We start from the raw sequence: 19,165 nt of genomic DNA on the forward strand, positions 1-19,165 counted from the left end.
TCATGTTAACTGATGGATTACCAGCTTTATCCTAACAGGGTAATATCACAGCCTTGTAGAATACAAAAAGGAGAACACCAACTGCTGCAATACTAGTTTTTTTAATTCTGGTACCCCTTCTCCTGGAATACATTTTACTGAGTGCTCCACCCATTTTTATACAAATCTTTAATTAGATAATTAATGCACCATATTATTATTAATTTATTACCATGGTTTCATTACTACTTAAAGCAAACAAACTTGACATCTCTATGTAACATATTAAACATGGGGGGGTTCCAGATGGATTTGTTTTCAGTGTTTTAGGTAGACCCAATGTATTTGGAAATGAGGCCATTTTTCGTGAAAAATTACTTTTGATGGAGTCAAGGTTCATTCTTAATTTGAAAACTATTTTTCCAAATGGGATGAACATGGAGGTGTGATATGTTTGTGATATATATATTTTTTCAGTATATAGATCAGAAATAATGTTTATAGTAAGGTTAGTCTTTGTATATGTTCTTCACATAATTCTCAATGTTTTCAAATATATTTATGAAAATGGCTTGCAAGGATAACATTGTGTGATAAATAAGTATATATCTTATTGTTAGTATTTATATTCATGTTTATAGTACTAAAATGAAAGTTATTTATTCTCTAATTAATATGTTACATAGAGATGTCAAGTTTGTTTGCTTTAAGTAGTAATGAAACCATGGTAATAAATTAATAATAATATGGTGCATTAATTATCTAATTAAAGATTTGTATAAAAATGGGTGGAGCACTCAGTAAAATGTATTCCAGGAGAAGGCGAAGGCCGAGGTACCAGAATTAAAAAAACTAGTATTGCAGCAGTTGGTGTTCTCCTTTTTGTATTCTACATGCCTTTTTGGTGAAGAAGTGGAGGTTTTGTGTATATTTTTAATATCACAGCCTTGTTTAGGGTAAAGCACATAATTAGCAGCTTTTGCAGGACCCCCATACAGTTAAGGATGATGGGGAAGCAGCCACAGGTATCGCTGGTGCCTAAAGTCAGCTGTGATGTTAGCTTAAGTGGAGAGAATGGCCACCAGCAAGATTTAACTAAGTCAAGGGCACTATATCAATGATAAAATTATGAATGATGCTACTTGACAAAACATTGTTAATACAACCAGCAATATCTTTAAATTTTAATTTTAATTTTGAAAAGGAACAAAGGAAGATGGTGGTGCCTTGTGTGGCAACGGTGTGTTTTTTGTCCATGTAGGAGTTTTGGTCTGTCGTCCAGTTTGGGTGTCCTTTTTTGGCTGGCCTAGCATGCGACTGGATGCAGCAGTATTGTCTTGCTGGATCATTTTGGATTTGCTTGTTTTTTTGGATTCGTTGTTCTGGTCGTGGACGTTTGGGCCTTCAGGTAAGAGAGTTGCACAGATTGAGGATGGTGGGGACCTGATTGTTGGTCGCTGGTGTTACTTTACTGGATCCAAATTTGGCTTTTGTCAGTAGGAGGGAAGTGGACTGGATTGGGACGTTGCTGGTGTGGAAGATGAAGTTGTTGATGGTTGTGGATGGTGAAGATTGTGATCGTTGATCGTAATTGTTGATCTGTTTATGGCTGTTCGGGCCTTCAGGTGGTGGAAACTCAATTTTTGTCTTCCAGTTGTTTTGGAATAGTTTCTAGATATGAATTGCTAAATCTGAATTTCTGAGCTCTGTTGGTATGACTGGGACATGGGATGGTGGAAGTAAGGTGGGTATGGATGGCTATAGTCATTGTTATCGCCACTGTAAATGAACTGAGCATGGTGATGAAGCCTCTAAGTGCCTTTGCACTCTGTCGTAGTTTATGTTTATTGTTTCTGTTCTTCTGTTTGCATGTTTGTATATTTATGTTTATTTCTGTGTTTATGTTCGTACATGAGCTTGGAGAAACATTAATTTCATTCAGCTGTGCATTTTTTGCATGGTCTGAATGACAATAACATTTTTATTTTACTTTACTTTACTTTGAATTTTAAAGGAAAAGAAGTGTCACCACTCCTTAGGAATCTTCATCCTAAGAATTATTATTACCCTCTTGCTTTATTAAGTATGCAAGATCCCTTCCCTAGCTTTTGTTGGTTTGTCCAACATGTAAAAGCATATCAAAATAAGATAACTTGCTCCGGAGCTGCTGATACCTAAAACTAGCCCTGTTTTAAGATCCAAGTAAGTTATCTTTCCACTGTACTCGTTTTTGGTATGTACAAATCCAAGCATATTGCTCAGCTGGAAAGGCTCTAGAGATTTCTAATCAAGAACATTAAAGGTTGTAAATTTTTCAGCTACCCCAACAGCTTGGCATATCTCTCCCTATATAGGCTATATCTCTCCCTGTAGGCTACAGGTTGATAAGAGATGACCTGGGTATTATTTTTCAAGCCATGAAAAAGCCGGTCCTACCTGACTTCTTATTTCTTTGCAAAACTAATGGATCTACAAACACCTGTACTAAGGAATTAAATCTGCACTATCAATTAATCAGGACTTGCTGGAGGAATAGACTTCTAACTCAGTGTATTCCTAGCCTATTGTGTAAGTTACCACTACAGGTCAAACAAAGGACTACTTTGGTTACCTTTAAGGCCAGTCATGATGATTGGATGGGTAGATACAAATTCGCACCAGGGTTATCATGTACTGCCTTGCCTGATTTGGGAGGTAAGCACAATTATTCTAAGCTCTCCTTCCTCTATTAGCTGCTTATTTCTTATGGTTCAACATTGTAAATATTGTATATAGCTTTCCATTACTAATTTCTTTTCTGAAATTGTGCATGTATAGTGTATCCTCATTTTACTTAAAAGTATGTCTATAAAACGTCTTCTCACCTAATATCTGAGCGTGCACACTAAAGAAAATGTATAAACAAAAAGTCCACACAATGCTTTTCTGCTTATTATGCATATTTCAAGGTACTTACTTGTAACTGTTTCCATATTATGTAAGACTGACATCCGTGTATTTCTGTACCTTATCTATATTATGTATCTTGGAGCTTTTCTCCACGGGCCTCCACTGAAAACGGGTCACTCTGACCCAGTGGATTTCCCCGGTAATCAAACTGGAAAGAAAATAATAAATAAATAAATAAAGTGGTGAAAAGGGTGGCAAGAACTATTAAGTTTGTTTCCTTAAAGTTGTTTATGGCTAGGCATCTTATGTTCCCTGTGATCGCTTGTTGAGTATGTTTCTATGTTTCTAAGAATTACAGACCAGTCACCCTGCAGCCAACATTTGGGAAACAGACAGATTTACAGCAAGGATAATGTTAGAAGATACTGAAATTGTATTAAATTATTGGTTCATAGGTTGGTACTAGGCTATCGGCCTAAGGGCCTATACAAGCCTAGCCATAACAATTCCCTGGCTATTTCTTCCCACAGTATTTACTTCCCTGGACCCTTGTCTATCAGGACGACTGACAGGAAATTCACCCCAGAGAGCACATCTCCCATCCAATCAAGGTTCCTTTTGAAGTGGGCCAAAGAGGCACTCTGCTTGACATGTATGGGTAGTCTGTTCCAGAGTCTGGGGAGTCTCTGGGTCAGGAACCTATCCCTCCAGCATATTTTGTTCATTGTGATCACAAGGTTTAGATCCCTGGAGCATGTGTGTCTGAGGGATTGGGATTTCTTTAAGTGTAGCATGTCCAACAGCTCTGGGTTTGACATAGCCTTGTATGTTAAGCAGAGATCGCCTCTGAGTAGACAATATGCGACAGAGTATAGGTGGAGTTTTTTTAGATGGTCAGCATAGGGCATCTGCTTTAGGCCTGTGATTCTTTTAGTGAGGTATTTCTTCAGCCTTTCCAGTTATTGCAGATGTCTTGAGAGGTAAATACCAAACGGGGTGTTGTATTCTATAATGGGTCTAATGAGGGATGCGTACAATGGGACAATTACCTCCTTTTTTCTGGATGAAAACCCTTAGTGATGAGGTGTGCCACAAAGAAGGATTTCCTGACTCTTGTGGCGATGTGGTTATCAAAGTGAGACCACTGTCCACCTGTGTCCCTAAGTCTCTTATCACACTTTCGGTGTTTAGTGTACTGCCGCCTATGTGGTAATTCATGGATACATGTTTTTTCCTAAAGGGGATAACTATACATTTCTTGGCATTGAGCTTGAGCCCATGGCTCTGGCACCAAGCATCTGTTTCTGTAAGGCCCTTTTGTAGAATATCCACATCATCTGTGGATTCAATAATGGCTCCCAGTTTGCAGTCATCTGTGAACTTTGTTAGCCAGAGTCCCTTAGTGTTGGCCTGTACTTCAGAGAAGTAGATGCCAAACAAGAGAGGTCCCAGGACTGAACCCTGAGATACTCCACTTGTCACTTGTCTGGAGCTGGATTTGGATTCGGCTACTTTTACAGTGTTGGTTCTGTCAGTAAGCCAGTTGGCAACCCATCAAGTGATGTAGGGATTAATGCCCAGCTTAGTAAGTTTATCTATGATTCCAGAGTGGGGGATGGTGTTGAAGGCCTTGGTGAGGTCCAGATAGGCTGTGTGGACCACCTTACCCTTGTCCATGCCTCTGGAGACTGATTTAAAGAAGTCAATCAGGTTCAGGAGACAAGCTCAGCCTTTCACGAACCCAAACTGCGTGGGGTCCAGTGTTTGAAGGTTGCCAATGTCTTTGTTTATAAGTTCCATGATAATATGTTCCATGGCCTTGCAGATCAGGCTCATCAGACTGATGGGGCGGTAGTTCCCGGGATCCAAGGTGGAGTCCCCCTTGTGGAGTGGGATAACTGTAGCTGTGCACCACTCAGTGGGCACGAAGCCTGAGGTGAGGCTATGATTAAACATGACACTTAGGTGAGGTGCCAGTTCATTTTCTAGTTCATGTAGTACACAGCCTGGGATGTTGTCTGGTCCCATGGATGCTGTATTCTTTGCTTTGGAGGGTGCATTTTTAACTGTGTGGCCATTATTACTGGAATTTGGCAATCTTTCGGTATTGAGATGGGCCCTTTAGGGGGTGAGAGGAGGGTGAAGTTTGCACTGAATCGATCTGCCAGCATATTGGAAATATCCTTGGGATCAGTATATTTAATGCCATTCTGTTGTAGCTCAGAGCAGATCTGAGCATTGCCATTTAGATTCTTGACATAGCTATAGAATGCCTTGTGGTTGTCTTTGGAATCTTTGGCAATTTTATTTTCATAACTAGCTTTGGAGGATTTTATGAGGGATTGCAGATTCTTACTGAAGCTGGTAAGGGAGTTTTTTGCATCCTGGGATTTTCCTCTTTTCTGAAAAGTTTCTTCCTTTTGTTGTAAAGTTTGTTTATGGCAAGGGACCACCAGATTGACTTCCTTTTTTTGGAGGAGAGCGTCTTGTTTCTATTGGGGATGGCATGATTCATACACGAGTGGATGTGCTTGTACAGTGCCTTAGTGTAGGATTCAGCAGTTGAACTTTCAGTTCCTGCCTGCATGGGTGTCATGAAGTTTGTCAGTTCTGACTTGAGTAGCATGAAGTTGGCTTTGGAGAAGTTTTTTATGGAGGTTTCCTTACTGGGGGGTGGGAGTGGGATGTGGATGTTAAGGGTGATTAGCTTATGGTCTGACCTGACCAACGAGGGGGTGACCATAGGTGTGGAGCATCGATTTCCCATGTTGGTAATGACCAAGTCTAGGATACTGGAGCCCCTGGTGGGACTAAGGATTAGTTGATCCAGGGCATTGGAATTTATGAATTCTAAGAACCGTTTGGCAAAGGTGTTGGTACATGAGTAGTTTTCCCAGTTAATAGCAGGGTAGTTGAAATCACCCAATGCTAGGGTGTTTGGTTGTATCTTAATATTTTCCAGTATGTTTAGAAAGGTGTAGTGAGAATCTTGGTGCATGGTGGGGGATCTGTAGCAAGCTACAATTTGGATTGCAGTCTTACCTAGTGTTAGTTGCACTTGGAGAATTTCAAACGCATTGTGTTGAGCAACTAGTCTGGTGGTGTGAATATCCTTGGTGAATATGGACACTCCTCCACCTTTAGTGCTTCGGTCCTGGTTTAGTGGCCGAAAAGTGCGGTAAGAGTTGTAGCCTGGTATTGCAGGGATGCTCTCTGGAGCCTTGAACCAGGTCTCAGTTACTGCACAGATATTGATGTTCTCCATTTTTAGGAGTGTCTCGAGAGAGTGTATTTTGAGGTTTAGACTTCTAGCATTGAGTAGCATTACCTTCAGATTTTGCATGCTTGTACCTGTTACGGTGGTGGTTTTGTCCTTTGAACTTTGCTTAAAAAAGGCACTATAGGTGTGGCAAGAGCCTTAGCCAGTAACCTGAATCTCAGGGGCGACAGGTGCAAACCATCTCTGGCAAAGCATCGTGGTCTGTCGATCATGTCGTCCCAGGCAGACAGATACTGGATCCCCTTTGAATGACACCAGAAGCTTAGCCAATTGTTGAAGTCAATCATTTTTTCCTTATACTGTGGTATCATTCTGGGCGATGGCAGGATGCTACTCAGGGCTAGGGTCATACCTGTCTGGGCCACATGATCCAAGAGCTCTTCCATGTCTCTTTTCATGTAGTCCAGGGAGGTACATCTCAAGTCATTCACTCCAACATGGACAATGACAGAGTCATATTTGTACTTGTTGTGGAGTGATTTGAGTGCATGTGCTATGTGGCAGATCCTGGCACCGGACAGGCAGCTGACTGTAATTTTCACCTTGTTCAGCCTAGTGAGTGGGACATCAGTGTGCCTGACTATAGAGTCACCTATGACTAAAGTGGTGGGTATATTGTCTTGCTTGAGGGGCTCTTGTTGGGTGGCACAGTGGTGATGTGAGCTATGTGACACTTTTATTGTGATTGGTGTTTGTTTGCATTTCAGCTTCGGAGGTCCTTGTTGCTTGGGCAGGTTAATGTTAAGGGCCTCTTCATATGTGGGTTTAATGTTGCTATGTGTGGGTGTTGATGGTGTGGGTTTTGAAGGGCTATGTGTTGCTTGAGGTGTAGTGCAGGTGTTAACCTTCTCCTCTAGACTGTCTAGCACAATCCTGGCTGTAGGGAGCTTTGCTTCCAGTTTGGCTATGTAAGTGCATCTCTCACAGGCTGTAGTGTTGGGTGGTAGGAGGAGAGGGTTGTCTGTGTACGAGGCAATTGCTGCATTGCCCCAGTATGCCCAGATTCACCAGGTGGACAGGAAAAATCACCGGAAGCTGACCCTTGGACATGCCTGGTTTGGTGCTTTTTTTTTTTTTTGTAAAGTACAAGAGCTGTTTTCCCTTACCTTAGCAAGGTACTTTGCAATTATAGGCTAAGTGCCTTTGAATAATTTCTCCTTATTAACAAGGAGAGTTAAGTGCTTGTATCAGTTTAAGACTTCCTAGTGTTTTCCAGCGGGTTTTAAAGCAAGTGCTAGTCACAGGGATGCTTAAAGGTAAGATAAAAAATGGTTTATCCTAAACACTACAGTGTGCACTAGAGGAGTTAGATGTGAAAGTAGGTAACTTAAGTTTTACCTGTCTAAAAAGTTAAGTTTTAGTGGAGAGTCACTATTTTTAAAACAGCAAGATAGATTGAAAGGGGGTGGTCACTTCTGTATTCTTGTACTATGGAATATAGTAGGATGGCCAATAAATTTAAATAGTTGAAGGGGAGTGATTTCACAAAGTGATAATTCTGTGCTTACACAAGCCAGTAAAAACAGAGAGGAAATGAGATATATGGTCAAATTAATATAAGGGGCAGTCAGCTAGAAAGACAGTGGTGTTTAAGAACACAACAGTAACTAGGTGGGAGTGTGGGGGGAAATTTCTGCCTGACTCACAAGAGACAGAGCTGTGGTCTCTTTTCAAGTTTTAATGTGCAGTTAAAAGCAGAATACAAGTAAAACACAAGGTAAATAAAACAAATCACAGTATTCAAAATAGAAAATAAAGTAATACAACAAATAAAAATCAAACTAACTTTTCCCTCACAGCAAAGTTTAGCAGAGTCTGGGTGAGCCTTTCTAGTAAATGTATGTCAGACAAACATTGCAAAAAGATTCACAGAAATGTGCAACCAGTACTTGTATAACACAGCAGAGACATTAGATAAGGGTTTGGAAGTAGTTAACATGTCACATGACTTATCATCTTTCAACATGGTGCTTCATTGAAAATTAGCTGAACATTTCAGAGTTGCAGGACTGAATGATAATGCAGTCGCACGGATTACAAAGTGCCTACAAAGATTGGAAATGCATTGCTGAATAGGATCGCTTAGTAAACAACTACGCAGCTGGTGCTTTTTATATCATGATGTACCATAAATATTTGTCTTAGGCCTCTGTCTGTCTAACATACGCTCTTCAGACATGAGTAATGGAAATCCTATCCTTTTACTCTGGCAGTTAATGTAAAGGGCTAAGGCTATGCGTTTAAAATGAGCTGCCTCCTGTGCACAGAGTTTGATTCCCTCAGCCTTCCTTTGCCTACTATGTATCCTTGAGCAGGTCAATTCAGAATTTCGGCTATTCTGTTTAATGGTCTCCTGGACTACATACATATGAACCTAAGTATGGCATGCTAAAGATTTTTAAGATCAGAAAACTAATAAAAATAGAATACTACATAAAACATAATTTAATATTCATACCAGGAAGTGGATTGTTGCATAAATTAAAATGATGATTTTTTTTTGGAGTATCAGAACTATTAGTAAGTTATTATATGGGAAATAAAAAAATGCAAAAAAAAACATCTGTGTATACATTTTCATTTATTTATTTAACTTTGTTAACTGGGCGAATGGACTGGTTTGAAAATCCTTTTCATCTTTTCCTATCCCAAAATAGAGATACAACAGTAAACAGAAATAATTTAAATAAATGCAAACATAAACATAAAAACAAGAGTTAAAAAATAAACATTTTAAACATTGCATATACAAGCACAATTAGTGGTACACATATGAATAAGCAGTAATGCACTCTGAGAGCACACATTTAAGGCAATCTAATACATGCAAATACATTTATGCATATTATAACCGAGTATAGCAAATGCACCGAAATATGTGTAGATATACCATTATAAATGGGTGCAATATATACATTGTTGAAAAGGGATTACGATGGTGCTTACAGCAAAGAGTTAAGTCATTAGTAGTGAGACACACAAGCTGCAGAATAATTCACGGTCAAGTAGGAGGGCTGGGTCAGAGTTTATCCAGGAAACAGGTGGATAACATATGTAAAAAAAATGTAGGATGATAGGACACATGCTGAACTTACAAACCAAGAAACCCTGAAGTCATAACTGTACTTTATTGGATTAGATGGACAGGCTCCATTTTGGGATTTGGAACCATACTAGGGTCTCCATTTAAGAAGTCTAATAAATTTGAAAAGAAATATTCAGGGATCACTCACTAAGACAGTGACTATACATGGGCTAAGTTATATTAAACGATTACAGAAGAACAAGCAAGGGCACCAGAAGTACCTTTAAAGGCTGTAGGGATGAGCAAATATTTAAATACTAGGGATTAAATCAGTTGTTTCAAACACGTATACAGAATGGAAAAGGAAATGTCAAACAGGAAATGTAGACACTAGATGGTGAAGACTGAAAGACAGACAGACAGACAGAGAGAGCGACAGAGACAGAGAGAGAGAAGAAAGAGAGAGAGCGACAGAAAGAGAGAAGAGAGAGAGAGAGCGACAGAGACAGAGAGAGAGAAGAGAATAACAAGGTTATAAGATGGCACTTGGAAAGAGCAGTACGTACCTGGAGGTTTACCAAACGGATGAAAACTGATAGAAATATTAAGGATTTATGAACAGGATGGACAGTTATAAGGGGCAAAAATGTTATCAAATATGGTGACGCAGACCACGAAGGAACAAGAAATTCTTTTTCTGAACAATTTTAGAGATACTGGCACGATTCTGCAGAAAGGAAAAAAAAATATTATATAATGACTCTTTTCTCTGGTAGAGTGGAAAACACTGCTCCAAGATACATAATACTGCTGTTACTGGTACACTTTCACAAATAAACAGAATAATCTACTTTATACTGCATCAGCATCTATCCCTTTTTTCTAATTCTGCATATGGACTTAGGGTCAGACATCACCTAGAGCCAATGTTTACATTGCTAGGTGACTAGTCCTACTGCAGTCATTCTTTCTTACCACACGCATGCAAGCACTCATGCCTATAGCAAATTTAGAGTGTGCAGTCCATCTACTGCATGTCTTTGGAATATGAAGGAAATCGGACCACCTGGAGAAAAGCCACATGTACACAGGGAGGCCATGCAATTTACTTTACAGGACATTTTGAATTAATTGGCATTATTGTTTTGACTACGTAGACAAGTAAAATGTACTGCAACCTCCAAGGTCATAAATTCCTTACAGCAGCAATTGTCAGAAAGTATTGCTGTCAAGATTGCATTGGTGATACAGTTGATTACAGTTCAGACATACAGCAAAAGTGTGATAAGTGATTTTATTTGATTTTATTTGTGAAACCAATAAGTCCACTAGACACTTGAATCTCTTTTCAGGGCTGACGTCTAACAATATGTGTTTAAGTGACTTGTTCTGGGCTGCACAGAAGGTCAATGGAGACAAAAGGAATCAAAACCAGGACTAGAGGACGAAAGTCATTAGCAGCTCATAGCTTTAATCCACTGTAAGAAACCACCAGACACCTAAAATGACTACCTTATTTCATTTCCTCCTCACTGAAATGTTGGCATGGTGCTGTTATACAGCAGTACGGAGCAAGTACTGCAGAGGATGTTTGTGGCATGGTGGTGCTATACTGCAATACAGACCAAGCATGGCAGAGGAAGTTTGTGGCATGGGGATGTGATACTGCAGTACAGACCAAGCATGGCAGAGGAAGTTTGTGGTATGGGGATGTGATACTGCAGTACAGACCAAGCATGGCAGAGGAAGTTTGTGGCATGGTGGTGCTATACTGCAATACAGACCAAACATGGCAGAGGAAGTTTGTGGCATGGGGATGTGATACTGCAGTACAGACCAAGCATGGCAGAGGAAGTTTGTGGCATGGGGATGTGATACTGCAGTACAGACCAAGCATGGCAGAGGAAGTTTGTGGCATGGTGGTGCTATACTGCAATACAGACCAAGCATGGCAGAGGAAGTTTGTGGCATGGTGGTGCTATACTGCAATACAGACCAAGCATGGCAGAGGAAGTTTGTGGCATGGGGATGTGATACTGCAGTACAGACCAATCATGGCAGAAGAAGTTTGTGGCATGGTGGTGTTATACTGCAGTACAGACCAAGCATGGCAGAGGAAGTTTGTGGCATGGTGATGTGATACTGCAGTGCAGACCAAGCATGGCAGAGGAATTTTGTGGCTTGTTGGTGTGATACTGCAGCTCAGACTAAGCATGGCAGAGGAAGTTTGTGGCATGGTGATGTGATACTGCAGTACAGACCAAGCATGGCAGAGGAAGTTTGTAGCTTGGTGATGTGATACTGCAGTACAGACCAAGCATGGCAGAGGAAGTTTGTGGCATGGTGATGTGATATTGCAGTACAGACCAAGCATGGCAGAGGAAGTTTGTGGCATGGTGATGTGATACCGCAGTACAGACCAAGCATGGCAGAGGAAGTTTGTGGCATGATGATGTGATACTTCAGTACAGACCAAGCATGGCAGAGGAAGTTTGTGGCATGGTGATGTGATACTGCAGTACAGACCAAGCATGGCAGATACGTTTTGTGGCTTGGTGGTGTGATACTGCAGCACAAAACAAGCATTGCAGAGCAGGTATGTGGCAAGAAGGTGTTATGCTGCACCACAGAACAAGCATTGCAGAGGAGGTCTGTGGTATGGTGGTGCTATATTGCATCACAGTGCAAACATGGAAGAGGACTGTGAGACAGCATCTAGGAGGAGCAGCTATTACTTCACTTAGTAAATGGTGTCCACTGTGATGTATTTAAATTGTCCCCTCTATACTATGTTAGTGAGGTGATATTTTTACACAGTCATTATCCATCTCATTATCATAGTGGTGGAGCTAGTAGGGTGTTCAAAGCAACATGCCTTCAGGAATAGTTCAGTTCTGTGCACAGAATAAAGTAATGGAGGTGCTTATTGGTAGTCAGCAGTGTGGGACTATGGAATAAGGGACAGCGCTGATCACTCATATGGCAGTAGTCGGAAGAAAATTGAAGGTACCAATCATTAATTGGTAGGCCATCCATATATACATGCATACAGATCTCAAATACCTAACAAGTGGGTCAGGGTTAGTTTACAGTGGGCAATGGTTTTTACTGGGCACATGCAAGCACCAATAAGAAGGAAATGGATGAAGGTTGCTAAAGTTTCTTAAGGGGAGCTCAGAAGATATTCTAGCTGCTGACCCAATACTAGAGTGGGAAGGAAGGTGACGGTCCCTTACTACTAAAACCTGGGTGTTGTGTTGTAAGAACAGTTGTGATCGCCAATAGGGCAAGTTAAACTGCTGGGGTGGCTAATGCATATTTAAAGTGTAGTGATAAACTCTTAGTGGATTTGTACACTGACAGATGAGTGAGGAGCACCCCCTGTTGGTAAAAGGTTGGCAGATGTGATGCACTTCAAGTTTTCCTGGGGAACTCTAAAAGCCCCCCCCCCCAGTCAACAACGGAGGTGTTCAAGAATCATATATCTCAACGTAGTGCATATAATTAAGGATATTTAGCATACTCTTGAAGGATCAGAGGTGGAAGTACACAAAGAGAGAGAAACAGAGACCATTTATGGAACGTGATTCTTTTTTTCTGCTTTGTATGTTCTGCTGAAGCATAAAACAAAGGGCCTCTGCAGGCTGGATAACTCATGAATCTAAGCTTTTGACTGCATTTTTGCTTTTGGTTTGGTAGCATTTGACTAGATTTTTCCATTTGTTGTGCCATTGTTCATATTTTACTGACATTATAACTAAAGGAAACTTGCCACAAATTATATTTCCACTAAAGTAGACTTTCCATACAGTCCATCTATCACATGAAGCAATCCTTACCTGAGCAGAAGGTCCCATTTCCTGTGAAACCAGCAGAGCAGACGCAGTATGATGGAGTGAGAGGACTCCCTGAAATACAACTAAAATGTATAGTTTGTTAATAAGTTTCTTTTTCTAATAAGAATCATTATACACACCATGCAATAAGTTCACTTCCAATATTTTTAGGATTCCCTCATGCTTAACCATTTAATGTTAATACACATTGTCCTTTTCAAATGGTTGTTATTCATATGCTATAAATTGGTTGGAGAGGACCTTGCAAAAGAGCGCAGTGCTAATAACCAATCACACACGACCTGAAAACTGACAAGCAACATGTGATACCAATGACGGTGTTAACCTGTATTCGAGGATACACAATCAGAGGGATATCCATAAATAAGCAAGCAAAAAAGTGCAGTTGTGCAGGTCCTACTTACCTGTAACAGTAGATGTTTGAATTCCTTGCTGCCACGGTGGCATTTTGGGTTACCTGCCAAAGTAATCCAGGAGTAGCCAGCTTTCAAAAGCTCAGACTTCCCTCCCTCTCTCTTCCTTTGACAGCTGATTGGTTTTCAGAGGAAAGCCTTCAGCTCACACAGGAAATGAGTGTTCAGGCTTTTTCACTTCCACAGAGAAGGATAGAAAAGTACCCAAAGTCAGCATCGTCAAGCAAGAGTAAATTTGCAGCCAACCACAATGCCATTTAAAAATGAAATCCAACAACAACCAAATAAAAGAGTTGAAACCAGCCTCATCTATACGCTTTCTGGGGGATGGCAGGTGAGTGCTTCCACTGAGAAAGTGAGGAATTTGAATGCCTATTGTTATAAGGAAATAAGACTTATGCAGATGTACTACGGTCATCATTCCCAATACCTTGTGACATTTTTGTAGATTCCCAAAGCTTACCTGGATATCTGGGCGGCGGTAGGATAATGATCCAGGAGCCCATGGAGGATGGTCCCAGCAAAGCTTGTTCTGGACCTTGAAAAGGAATCCAGTTTGTAGTGTTTTGTGAAGGTATAAAAACAGGACAGGTTGCTCCCTCTAGTATTCTTCTAGAGACCACTCCTTTCCAATATGCCATCAAAGAGGATATGGCCCTAGCCAAGTGAGCCTTAACCTTGCCTGGAAGAGATTTAACCTGGTGGGAGTAATAGAAAACAATATCAGAGGACAACCATTGTAATATAATTTGCTTAGAGATAAGATAGGCTGACCTTTCTTAGACCCTGTATAGGAAGAAAACAGCTGTTTAGCATTCCTAAAGGGCTTTGCTCTGTCAAGGCAGTTCATAGGTTCACAGGTTCATAGGTAGGTGCTAGGCTATCGGCCCAAGGGCTTACGTAAGCCTAGCCAACAAGGTTCCCTGGCTTACACCACCCAAGAAAGTTATTTTCCTGTGCCACTGTCGAGCAGAGACACAGAAGTGATTCCTGGGGTGTATTTCCTATTTCCCATCCACTCATCAAGATTTTTCTTGAAGAGTGCTAATGAAGAACTTTGCTTGACATAGATGGGTAGCCTGTTCCAGAGTATGGGAAGTCTCTGGGACAGGAATCTATCCCTCCAGCATGTCCTGTTTATTGTGGTGACAAGGTTTAGGTCCCTAGAGCATGTAGCTCGGAGGGATTGGGATTTCTTTACGTGTAGCATGTCCAACAGCTCTGGGTTTGACATAGCTTTATATGTTAGGCAGAGATCACCTCGGAGTAGGCGATATGCTACGGAGTAAAGCTGGAGTTTTTTGAGGCGGTCAGTGTAGGGCATTTGTTTGAAGCCAGTAAGCCTGTTTGCGAGGTACTTCTGTGACCTTTCCAGCTGCTGCAGATGTCTTGAGAGGTACATTCCAAAAGGGGCGTTGTACTCTATAATGGGTCTAATGAGTGTCGAGTAGAGTGGAACAATGACCTTTTTTTTCCTGGATGAGAACCCTTTTATGATGAGGTGTGCCACGTAGAAAGACTTCCTGACTACTGTGGCAATGTGACTATCGAAGGAGAGACTACTGTCCACCTGGGTCCCAAGGTCTCTTATCCTGAGCTACCTACACATCCAAGGTATGTAGAATCTTTTTTCCCTTGACTTTTCATCAGGGTAGATCACTGGGAGATTGATGGCCTGATTCAAGGTAATTTCAGAAACCACTTAAGGAATGAATTATGGATTAGTGCACAACACAACAATATCCTTATGAAAAATGAGATAGGGTTGGCTCATCATGTGAGCTTACAGCTCAGAAACCCACCCTGCATATGTCAGAGCAATAAGTAAAACAGTCTTCCAAGTAATGAATCATAAATCAGTCTGAGGGGCATGTTCAAAGAAGGTGAGGACAATTTTTCAAGAAGAAAGTTGAGATCCCAGGGAGTTAGAACTGATTTTAAGGGGGTCTCACTTGCAATACTCATTTCATAAAATGTCTGATTACAAAAAGAGATGAAAGAGGGGGATCCATGAGCATACAAGCCAAGATGGCTGCAAGATGCACTCTGATAGAAGCATATGACAAACCATCTCCAAGTAGTTCACACAAGTATTTCAAAACTTTTGGGACCACTGTTATTGGCTCCACTTGTAAACATAAGATTTTCTAGTTGCAGGTTTTCTTGTATCCATAAATACCTGCTGTAACTTGCTCATGGAACAAGTGTCTAAAAGGTATCATAACAGAAGCATCCAGGCTATCAGTCGTAATTGCTCGAAGCTGGAGTATAACATTCAGTCTGATGCTGCGTGAGCACATCCAGGCTATGAGGAAGTTTGTGGAACTGCTCTTGGCCAATTCCTTTAAAAGAGAGACCCAACTTTGCCTGGGCCAACAGGGGGTTGCCACAATAATCTGAGGTAATTCTTTCTGAACCTTTAGAAGTACCTTGGGAATCATTGGAAATGGTGTTAATATATACAGGTACATTCCCAATCATTGGAATGATAGAGCAAATATCTTCCATGCAAGGATGTCTTAAACAGAATTTGTTCAGTTGTTTGTACTGAAAGCAGGGAAATGGGTCTAGTTGATGTGCTCCCCACATCTGGATCCTTTAAACCTCTACATGGAGCTTCCACTTGTGAGGGTCTGTTCAGGATCTGCTTTGCAGGGGGCTGATTCTTTTCGGAAAGGAACCCCCCCCACCCCCACCCCCTTAGATGGCTTCAAAGAATTATCCTCCTGCCATTTCCTTTTGGATCCTTGACCTTTGTTTGGCTGGTATTGTTCTTTGTTTTGCCACTTGAAGAAGACGCCTTGTTTGGGGAGAACTTGGGCACATGAAACGTCCTAGATAACCCTTGCAAAAATTTGCCTCTGTCATCCCGCTGTTGAGAATTTGTGTAACACAGGGCCCAAACATCAATTCAGAACTTAAAGGTGTATTCAACATTTCAGCTTTTAAATCAGAGAAGTTTTGATTATACAATACAAGAGAAGAAGCAGCAGAAAATGCCACAGAGGCAGTGGGAATGCTGTACATCTGAGTAGCAGTATCTCCCTAGACAGATGGCAGACTTTAACAGTGGTGCCTAGGTATGCCACGAAACCACGAAAATTTTGATTCTTTTGGTGGCAGTGACTTTTCAAATATTTTTATATCCCATCCAGACTTCATGGAATGTTCCCTAATATAAATTGCACCTGTTGAAGATGCAGGATCAGGATCTAGGAACTGGAAACATATTTTTTGGGAATGTCCAATCCTGGAGAGTTTTAAAGAGCATATATGCCAGATGTGTAATGCAGTATTTCATATCTGCTTCATCATTATTCCTTATTGGCTTATGTGAACATCAAGTGCTTGATATGAATTCAGCCAAATTACTGTTCTTGATTATGGTGGCAGCCAAGAAGGCATGCACCAGGTAATGGAAAATTGCTCAAAGCCTCAGAATAGCAGATGTGGTCCAAATAAAGAATAACATAAAATAGAGTTAGCCTCAATGCCAAATGAGCATAAAAATAGAGCTCTTTCTAAATAGCGTAAATGAGTTTACTACTGTCACGCTTAGAGGTTATTGGCAAAGAATGAGTTCATTTGCATGGTGTTTTGATGCTATTGGTGATGGTAATATTGGTATGAAAGTGTTTATTTATTTAGATTTTTTTTTGCATTTTATAAAGTAGTAGAAGAAAGATTTGCTCAAAAATAGATATTTCATTGTATTAGCTGGAAAAGATGGAACTGATTCTGGAAATGTGAATTGTAAATTGCAATGACGTTGACAACATACTAATGTTATTACATTGTTTGCCTGTATAACAGGGTCAAAGAGAACAGAGTATGTTGGTTTGGGCACATATACAGGAAAGTAAAAGATAATCTGCGGAAAATGATTTGGGACAGACAGGAAGAAAGCAAGAGAAATCAGGGGCTTCCAGCAAAGGTGGTGCTAGACTGCGTGAGAGAAGACTTGTGACAGTCAGGCCGAGTGTTGATGAAGGTAGGAGATTGTGTGAGAGAAGACTTGTGACAGTCAGGCTGAGTGTTGATGACGGTAGGAGATTGTGTGAGAGAAGACTTGTGACAGTCAGGCCGAGTGTTGATGAAGGTAGGAGATTGTGTGAGAGAAGACTTGTGACACTCAGGCCGAGTGTTGATGAAGGTAGGAGATTGTGTGAGAGAAGACTTGTGACAGTCAGGCCGAGTGTTGATGAAGGTAGGAGATTGTGTGAGAGAAGACTTGTGACAGTCAGGCCGAGTGTTGATGAAGGTAGGAGATTGTGTGAGAGAAGACTTGTGACAGTCAGGCCGAGTGTTGATGAAGGTAGGAGATTGTGTGAGAGAAGACTTGTGACAGTCAGGCCGAGTGTTGATGAAGGTAGGAGATTGTGTGACAGAAGACTTGTGACAGTCAGGCCGAGTGTTGATGAAGGTAGGAGATTGTGTGAGAGAAGACTTGTGACAGTCAGGCCGAGTGTTGATGAAGGTAGGAGATTGTGTGAGAGAAGACTTGTGACAGTCAGGCCGAGTGTTGATGAAGGTAGGAGATTGTGTGAGAGAAGACTTGTGACAGTCAGGCCGAGTGTTGATGAAGGTAGGAGATTGTGTGAGAGAAGACTTGTGACAGTCAGGCCGAGTGTTGATGAAGGTAGGAGATTGTGTGAGAGAAGACTTGTGACAGTCAGGCCGAGTGTTGATGAAGGTAGGAGATTGTGTGAGAGAAGACTTGTGACAGTCAGGCCGAGTGTTGATGAAGGTAGGAGACTGCGTGAGAGAAGACTTGTGACAGTCAGGCCGAGTGTTGATGAAGGTAGGAGATTGTGTGAGAGAAGACTTGTGACAGTCAGGCCGAGTGTTGATGAAGGTAGGAGATTGTGTGAGAGAAGACTTGTGACAGTCAGGCCGAGTGTTGATGAAGGTAGGAGATTGTGTGAGAGAAGACTTGTGACAGTCAGGCCGAGTGTTGATGAAGGTAGGAGATTGTGTGAGAAGACTTGTGACAGTCAGGCCGAGTGTTGATGAAGGTAGGAGATTGTGTGAGAGAAGACTTGTGACAGTCAGGCCGAGTGTTGATGAAGGTAGGAGATTGTGTGAGAGAAGACTTGTGACAGTCAGGCCGAGTGTTGATGAAGGTAGGAGATTGTGTGACAGAAGACTTGTGACAGTCAGGCCGAGTGTTGATGAAGGTAGGAGATTGTGTGAGAGAAGACTTGTGACAGTCAGGCCGAGTGTTGATGAAGGTAGGAGATTGTGTGAGAGAAGACTTGTGACAGTCAGGCCGAGTGTTGATGAAGGTAGGAGATTGTGTGAGAGAAGACTTGTGACAGTCAGGTCAAGTGTTGATGAAGGTAGGAGACTGCGTGAGAGAAGACTTGTGACAGTCAGGCCGAGTGTTGATGAAGGTAGGAGACTGCGTGAGAGAAGACTTGTGACAGTCAGGCCGAGTGTTGATGAAGGTAGGAAATTGTGTGAGAGAAGACTTGTGACAGTCAGGCCGAGTGTTGATGAAGGTAGGAGATTGTGTGAGAAGACTTGTGACAGTCAGGCCGAGTGTTGATGAAGGTAGGAGATTGTGTGAGAGAAGACTTGTGACAGTCAGGCCGAGTGTTGATGAAGGTAGGAGATTGTGTGAGAGAAGACTTGTGACAGTCAGGCCGAGTGTTGATGAAGGTAGGAGATTGTGTGAGAGAAGACTTGTGACAGTCAGGCCGAGTGTTGATGAAGGTAGGAG

The 19,165-nt window shown here is 41.4% G+C and overlaps 1 protein-coding gene across 1 annotated transcript in view; it reads right to left on the reverse strand.

Annotated features, from left to right (window-relative positions):
• Positions 1-19,165, reverse strand: part of STAB1 (stabilin 1) — a 2,761,215-nt gene that overhangs the window by 1,275,527 nt on the left and 1,466,523 nt on the right. The window contains exon 41 of the mRNA XM_044078505.1: positions 13,013-13,092. Coding sequence (XP_043934440.1) covers positions 13,013-13,092 — 80 coding nt within the window. The remainder of the gene's footprint in view (positions 1-13,012; positions 13,093-19,165) is intronic.

The sequence above is a fragment of the Protopterus annectens genome, chromosome 7.part1 (genome assembly GCF_019279795.1).
Source record: "Protopterus annectens isolate FY-2018-M chromosome 7.part1, PAN1.0, whole genome shotgun sequence".
Taxonomy (NCBI): Eukaryota; Metazoa; Chordata; order Ceratodontiformes; family Protopteridae; genus Protopterus; species Protopterus annectens.